General features: G+C 44.5%; 1 protein-coding gene across 1 annotated transcript; it reads left to right on the top strand.

Moving 5' to 3' along the window:
- The first annotated feature begins 412 nt into the window (after nucleotides 1-412).
- On the top strand, nucleotides 413-6,168 carry LOC122144589. Its single transcript, XM_042755618.1, has 5 exons — nucleotides 413-477; nucleotides 703-838; nucleotides 5,016-5,196; nucleotides 5,270-5,464; nucleotides 6,114-6,168. The coding sequence occupies exons 1-5, from the start codon at nucleotides 413-415 to the stop codon at nucleotides 6,146-6,148; spliced, it is 612 nt and encodes a 203-aa protein (XP_042611552.1). The 3' UTR covers nucleotides 6,149-6,168.
- Nucleotides 6,169-7,816: the final 1,648 nt, after the last annotated feature.

The raw sequence follows: 7,816 nt of genomic DNA, 5'->3' as shown, positions 1-7,816 counted from the left end.
GAGAGTGTTTTATCCAGCGTCAGAGCTCTTTTTAGTGTAACTGCACAGCGTCCAGCTTCAGCTCAAAGTCAGATCCCTTGAGCATCGTGATCAAGTAAAGGTTTCAGAATAACTGTACGCAATAGAGCCCCAGATGAACTCTACTGACTGAAGCAGCTCAGCTTCTTTACCATTCCCCTATTTTTTTCTGTCTCCATTAGTAGATATTTGTTCTTGATTTTAAGAAAACAACAAGACAGGAATTGCTGAGGAAGAGCAGCAGTGTTGTGTGTTGAGCGGGTTTTCAAGCGTTAATGTTTTCAAGAGTTTCTTCTGATGAGTGGGTTGGAATAACATCAGAGGTTTCAGTCCTTGAGATGAGGACTCGGTGTGGGTGAAGACTGATGAATGGGGGTTGTTTTGTTTATTCCAGATGTTATCAGTGAAGATCGTCCTCATCCACGAGACTCAGTCAGCACTATGGAAGCCAGAATTACAGTAAGACCCTCTTCAGGTATGAGGACAGTCTGAGCTCGTGAACACAGCAGAGGCCCGTCCGTCATCGTTCATGAGTTTATTATTATATGAAGCGACTGGAGTGCTGGACGACTTTTTATGAAGGCATCGATAACTCTTAACCGTGATATGGTGATAGTAACATTGATGAAGTCGGCTGAAGCACACAGACCTCAGATAACCGTCCGGTTTTCTGTTCTGGTCCAGGTCCATCAGAACCTCTGCTGTCTCCACGCCGGACCTGCAGGTGTCTGGGTTCGACTGCCGCCGCAGCCGGGAGCGCTTGGACTCGGGGATCCCAGACATTTTTCAAAGCGGCCAGTACCTCTGGAGGCTCAGAAAGGTGGATGCTTTCATATATCAGGTTTCAGGACCACAAAGCTAAAAACGTGATGGCACAGCTGGGGAACCATAATGAATTAGAACCAGTGTTACTTTTAGCATTTTTTATTTATTTTATTATAGTTTGAATGATCTTTTTCATTTAACTTTTTTTTTTTGTATTTTAGTTAAACATTTTAGTATTGTCACTCATTTGTGCTTAACTTATTTTCAGTTGTAATGCTTTTTTTTTTTCATGTTTCATTAGTAATTTTAGTGCCTTAGCAGTAGCTAGTTGCCACGGCAACCTTTTTAAATTTTTTGTTCAGTTTAATAAGGTTTTAATCTAATATGTGCACCATTGACCACAAACCAGTCAAGTGAGGGTCGAGTTTATGAAACTGAGATTTATGCTCATTAGAAGCTGAATAAATAATCTCTCCATTGATGTGTGGTTTGTTAGGAGGACAATATTTGTCTGAGATACACCTAGCTGAAAATCTGGAATCTGAGAGGAGCAAAAAAAATCTAAATATTGAGGGAAAATCATCTTTAAAGTTGTTCAAATGAAGTTCTTAGCAATGCATATTACTAATCAAAAATTAAGTCTTTGATATATTTACGGTAGGAAATTTACTAAATATCTTCATGGAACATGATCTTTTTACTTAATATCCTAATGATTTTTGTCATAAAAAAGAGAAATGTATAATTGTGGACTCCTACAATGCATTGTGGTCTATTGCCACAAAATCTACCTGTGCTACTGATGACTGCTTCTGTGCTGCAGGGTTACAGATATAGATTTTATTTTATGTCAGCAACAAACAAAAAATGTTTTCCATAGTTTTAGTTGATGATAACTCTATGAAGGACCAAAGTGGGATCTTAAGTCATTGTTTTGGTGTGGTCACGTTGTCATTTATCTCTGAACAGAACACTGAGTGTGACTTTCTTTCACAGGTTTTGTCCAAGACGAGTCGGTTTCTGTCGGGCGGCAAGCAGCGAAACCTTATCCTTACCGACTAACTCATCACCTCCGGCTTCGTTCCTGCTGCCTCGCACTCGCTTGACCCCGCCAAGCAATGAGTCTGCACACCTCACCTTACCACCACAGACATCAACACGCTGACCCCCTCGCTGTCCATGTCCAGCACATGGCATACAAAACATGGACATCAGCCCTCACCGCAGGAGCGACGGCTACTGGTCAGCATTACGACCACTCTCTACAAAACACCTCCAGAGCTGCTAGAAACCAATGCGTTTATTTCAAAGCTTTTTATCAGTCACTGCATAATGACTTCAGTTGATAAAGTTGATGTGCAGTTCATTTTATAACTAGTAATTGCTTGACAACAATAATTATATTACAGCCGTAAGAACAGAATATGTAAAAAAATGTAAACAAACTCGCATCAGTCATCAGTTGCATTTCCATGTCATTTCTCTTCACACATGCTGTTCGTTAACGAGCCTCTGATGATGATGTCACAGGTGAGGTGAGCTTCAAGAAAGCTCATCTCCGGGGCCTCATCGACGCTGTGCGGGCATCATACGCCCGTCAGAGTCACAACACACAGCAGACTCAAGGCTACTGGACAAACACCTGGATCTGGACGGTCAGCAGCGGGCGCAGGAGAAGCCGGAGGATCTAGACACTGGGACAAGAGGAGGTGTGTGTGTGTGTGTGTGTGTGGGTGTGTATGTTGGAGCGAGAGAGGTGTGTGTGTGTTGTGTGTGTGTGTGTATATCGTGTGTGTGTGTGTGTGTGTGTGTATGTGTGACGAGAGAGAGTGTCGTGTGTGTGTGTGTGTGTGTGTGTGTTTCTCTGTGTGTGTGAGTGTGTGTGTGTGTGTGTATGTGAGAGAGAGAGTGTGTGTGTGTGTGTGTGTGTGTTTTGTGTGTTCCCTGTCTGTGTGTGTGGGTGTGTGTGTATGTGTGAAAGAGAGAGGTGTGTGTGTTATATCTGTGTGTGTGTGTGGGTGTGTATGTCGTGAGAGAGAGAGTGTGTGTGGTGTGTGTGTGTGTGTGTGCTGTGTATCGGTGTGTGTGTGTGTGGGTGTGGGTATGTGTGAGAGAGACGGAGAGTGTGTTGTGTGTGTGTGTGGGGTATCTGTGTGTGTGTGTGGGGGTGTGTGTTGTGTGAGAGAGAGAAGTGTGTGTTGTGTGTGTGGTCTCTGTGGTGTGTGTGTTGTCGTGTGTGTGTGTGTGTGTATGCTGTGAGAGAGAGAGTGTTGGTGTGGGTGGTTGTGTTTTGTTGGCTCTTTTTTGGTTTGTTGTATGGTGAGAGAGAGAGAGGTTTGTGTGTGTGGTGTGTTCTATGTGTGTGTGTTTGTGTGTGTGTGTGGGTCTCGTGTGTGGGTGTGTGTACTTGTGAGAGAGAGAGAGAGTGTTGTGTGTGTGTGGTGTTGTGTAGTGTGTGTGTGTATGTGTGAGAGAGAGAGAGAGCTGCTGTGTGTGTGTGTGGTGTGTGTGTGGTGGTGGTGTGTGGTTGTATGGTGTGAGAGAGAGAGAAGGGTGTGTGGTGTGTGTGGTGTTATGTGGTGTGTGTGTTGTGTGTTTTGTTTTTTCTTTTGTTTGTTGTGGTGTTGTCGGGTGGGGGGTTCCCCCCCCCCCCCCCCCCCCCCCCCCCCCCCCCCCCCCCGTTTTTTTTGTGTGTGTGTGTATCTGTGCGTGTGTGTATGTGTGAGGAGAGAGAGCATGTGTGTGGGTGTGTGTGTGTCGTTGTGTTTGTATGTGTGAGTGAGAGAGTGTGTGTGTGTGTGAGAAAAAGTGTGTGTTTGTGTGTGTGTCTATGGGTGTGTGTGGTGTGTGTGTCTCTGTGTGTATGTGTGATGTGTGAGAGAAGGAGAGTGTGTGTGTGTGTGTGTGTGTGTGGTGTATGTGTGAGAGAGAGAGTTGGTTGTGTGGTGGTGTGTGTGTGTGTGTGTGTGTGTGTGTGTGTGTGTGTGTGTTGTGTACTCTGTGTTTGTGTGTGTGTGTGTGTGTGTGTGTGTGTCTGTGTGTGTGTCTGTGTTGTGTGTGTGTGTGTGTGTGTGTGTGTGTTTGGTTTGTTGTGCTGTGTGTGTGTGTGTGTGTGTGTGTGTGGGTGTTGTGTGTGTATGTGTGTGTCTCTCTGTGTGTGTGGTGTGTGTGTGTGGTGTGTGTGTGTGTGTATGTGTGTGTCTCTCTGGTGTGTGGTGTGTGTGTGTGTGGCGTGGTGTGTGTCTCTGTAGATGTGTTTGTCGCTCGTTGGGGCGGTGGGGTGGGGGCTCAGCGACCGTGTGACTCTGAGCTGTTGGTTCTCTGTTCGATGCAGGACCCTCCTTGCCTCGTTGAGGAACGCGCCGGCAAGACGCCCAAGGCACCGCAGTCGCTCTGAGCGCGGATCCATAGTCCCCTAGACACGCGTGAACTCAGAGATTGGTTCTATTCTCACAGAGTCTGCCTCCTCACATTTGAAGTTAAGCCTCTGGCATTACATCGCCCCCGATCAACCCACTCATAAAGGCGGTCATTCTCCGTCTTCGATCATTTCGTACACTTAATGGAGACAGACATACAAACTCACAGATTTGGTTATATGTCTCTATCGTAGTGCTGCGCCCTCACTAACATTTGCAAGTTTTAAACCTTACGGATTAAACATTCAAGCGATTTTAAACAACTCATAAAGCTGCTGGTCAATTAAAAGCTTGAATACTAAATTGACTTTTGCATTTTATTGCACTTAATTGTCGAATACTACAAAATAACACAGATTTGTTTTGTTACTGAATGGATTCATGGGTTTAATTAGAGCTGTCATGATTCCTCGATTCAGTTTGAGTAACTGACTTTAAAAAATCCTCGATACCGGAAGTGTCGCATTCCTCGGACGAGAACCCATGAAACGCATTATTAGACCGTTTTCCAAGGCTTCATGATGTATTAAACCCATTTAAAAATCATAACGCTATTGTGAATTAACAAACGGTAAGATTCTTTTGAATAAATATATGCAATGCAGGTTTAATATGTGCTCTTTAATTATTTAAGTGTGTGTAGGTTACGTGCATGTGTGTGTGTGTGTCAGAGCAGCTCCGTTCACAGTAAATGCTGCTCCACATAAACTCTTATCATTTACATCTCAAACTCCATCTCTGCATATTGCTGTGAGCTTGGGTTTATTATAACGTTCATCTGAGAACGGAGCGGTGCACTAATTCACTTGTAAGGTAAATCTATGCATACGTGTGTGTGTGTGTTGTGTGTGTGTGTGTGTGTGTGCTAACAGACACTGTACAGTAGTTTTAACTCTCATTTCTGGTTTATTTCATGACTGTAGCCCTGTGACCTCTGCTGTGAAACCACGAGTGTCATCAGGAAGACGCGTCACAGCAGACGCCAGCGCTCGAGGTGTGTATGTGAAGCACAGGAGCATGCGTGATGTCAGACGGTGTGTGTTACGTGTCCTCTGTGTGTGTTACAGGTGTGACGCAGCAGGAGAAGAGTCTGTCTGATGGGAATGTGAGTGTGATCGGTCAGAGACTCGTTTACTCGAACAGATCGTTAGATCCAGACGAGGAGAAGCCCAGCGACATGACATCATCATCATCATCATCATCATCACCGCAGATCAGAGCCACCGGCCGCCAGCCGCTCCGCGCTCTCAGACCCGCTAAAGGTGCGTCCAATACAGCACTCCTTTAATACATTACCAATTAAAACACTTCTTTGCTCATTTGTGTGATAAAATTACAGTAAAACACTGAAATATTATTACAGTTTAAAACAGCTGTTTTCTATGTGAATATCTGTTAAACTGTAATTTATTTCTGTGGATGCGCAGCTGTATTTTCCGCATCATTCTCCCCAGTCCGTCGGTTGTCACATGTCTCAGAAAATCATTCTAATCTGATGATTAACTGCCCTCAAGAAAACCATTTCTGATTATATTTTTGTTGAAACAGTGATGCATGTTTTATTTTCAAGGATCTCACAGATTAATTGAAAGTTAAAAAAGAACAGGCGAAATAGAAAATATTGTATAACATTATAAATGTATTTACTGGCACTTTTGATCCATTTAGTGCATCTTTGGAGAAAAAAAAATATTATATCCCAGACTTTTGAATGGTAGTGTATCACAGTTCAATTACATCTAACTATATATTTACATAGAAAGCAGCTTTGTAATAATATTTGACCGGTTCTTCAAATTAATGCAGTCTTGGTGAGCAGAAGAGATTGCTTTCACCAAACTTTTAAGATTCTAAATTATTTAATCACACGTAGAGAATGAAACGTGTGAGGTGGTGCCGTGTTTCTCTCAGGATCTCAGCAGCGCCGTGTCCGTGCAGTAGTGTGAGTGTCGGAGGGCGTGATCGGGACGAGGTGAGTATGCACCGCGTTTTACTGACCACGCTGATCTAAAGCGCAGGCCGCGCTCTCACCCCTCGATCGTCTTCTTCCTCGTGTTTGCAGGATGGTTCGGTTCGGCTGTTCTGCCCAGTCGTTCAGTGTGGGGGTCTTCTCTGAGCAGTGCGACCGGCAGGGTAAAACCCCCGCCTTACCAGCGCCCTCGTCGAGTCCGACGCAGTCCTCTGACCCGGAGGAGCTGCCGGTCACTCAGGTGCGTCTCAAACAAGGAGCATCATGACATTCATTTTTTTAATTATTTTAATATGTTCTATAATGGTAAAGGACACCTATTATGCAAAATCCATTTTTACATGCAACACAACCGCCCTACAATGATAAAAACCTAAGTCTCACTAGCCAAGCCGTTTTTGATTCTCTATGCAATGTGACATCACATTGCTTAGGCCCCGCCCCACAGCCGCTGACTGACAGCCCATTGTCTCCGTGCTCGAGCAGCTGAATAATAATAATTTTCCAGCTGTTATAATAATTTTTCTGTGGTGTATTTTTGAGCTGAAACTTCACAGACACATTCTAAAAAGACATAATAGCTGCCCTTTTTAAATAGGGTTTTTTTTTGCACACAATAAACACAAATAAACTTGTGGAGTCACCGTGATCTGTGGTGCGTTACAGGAGAAGAGGGGGGACAGACTTCCAGGATCTCGAGCGACCAAAATGCCCAATCAGCGGCGTCTGGTTCGCAGCAGCAGGACACGCCCCCCCGCTCCGGACCCAGTGAGACGTGCGTGCTCATCGATATTGATGTGAGAGGTGAGGAGGGTCAGCAGCAGTGATGGGTTCAGCAGCTCATCTGTCGTCTCTGTGCCCAGTGTTTCTGGGTTTGTTTCCAGACGTTGAGTCTGAACGGGATGGCGGGTCGCTCTCTGATGATGATCTTCCCTCCAGGCCCCCGACCGGACCGCAGGATCCAGTGAAGTGTCTAAGCCCCGCCCACCCCAGCCCGCCCCCAGTCCGCCCAGCCTGCCCATAGGAACTGCAGCACCACGGCTGAGAACGAGTGTCTAGTGTTGAAACCGGATCAGACCCCCTGCGAGACCACAGCTCCGCGTGAGAGAGAAAACAAACACGTCACACACTGTGTGTGCAGCCAACAGTAAACACTTACTTCAGACTTTACATTACTGTTCAGAAGTTTGCGGTCAGTAAGAGACTGTGTTTATTCAACAAGAATGCTATTCAAAATAATGAAAAGTGACAGTAAAAGGCATTTATCTCTTTAAAAAAAGACTTCTATTTCAAATAAATGCTGCTCTTCTGAACTTTTCTATTCATCTGTGAATCTTGAAAAAAAAAATGTATCATGGTTTCCACAAAAATAACAACTGTGTTCAACATTGATAATAATCAGAAATGTTTCTTGAGCAGCAAATCATCATATTATTATGATTTCTGAAGATCATGTGACACCATGAAGATGGCGGAATGATGCTGAAAATACAGCTGCACATCACAGAAATAAATTATATTGTAGATCTGTCTCCTCTTGGTCAGAAAGGTTGTGTTCAGTTCCAGGGGTCAAATGCTCCGCGAGCGGTTTTGTATAAAAGCTCTCTTCAGACTTCATAATGTCATGTCAGATATAACCAGGGTG

This window comes from Cyprinus carpio, unplaced genomic scaffold, assembly GCF_018340385.1.
Source record: "Cyprinus carpio isolate SPL01 unplaced genomic scaffold, ASM1834038v1 S000006730, whole genome shotgun sequence".
NCBI lineage: Eukaryota > Metazoa > Chordata > Actinopteri > Cypriniformes > Cyprinidae > Cyprinus > Cyprinus carpio.
Note: the sequence above shows the minus strand (reverse complement) of the source record. Positions and strands in the feature narration are given on the sequence as shown.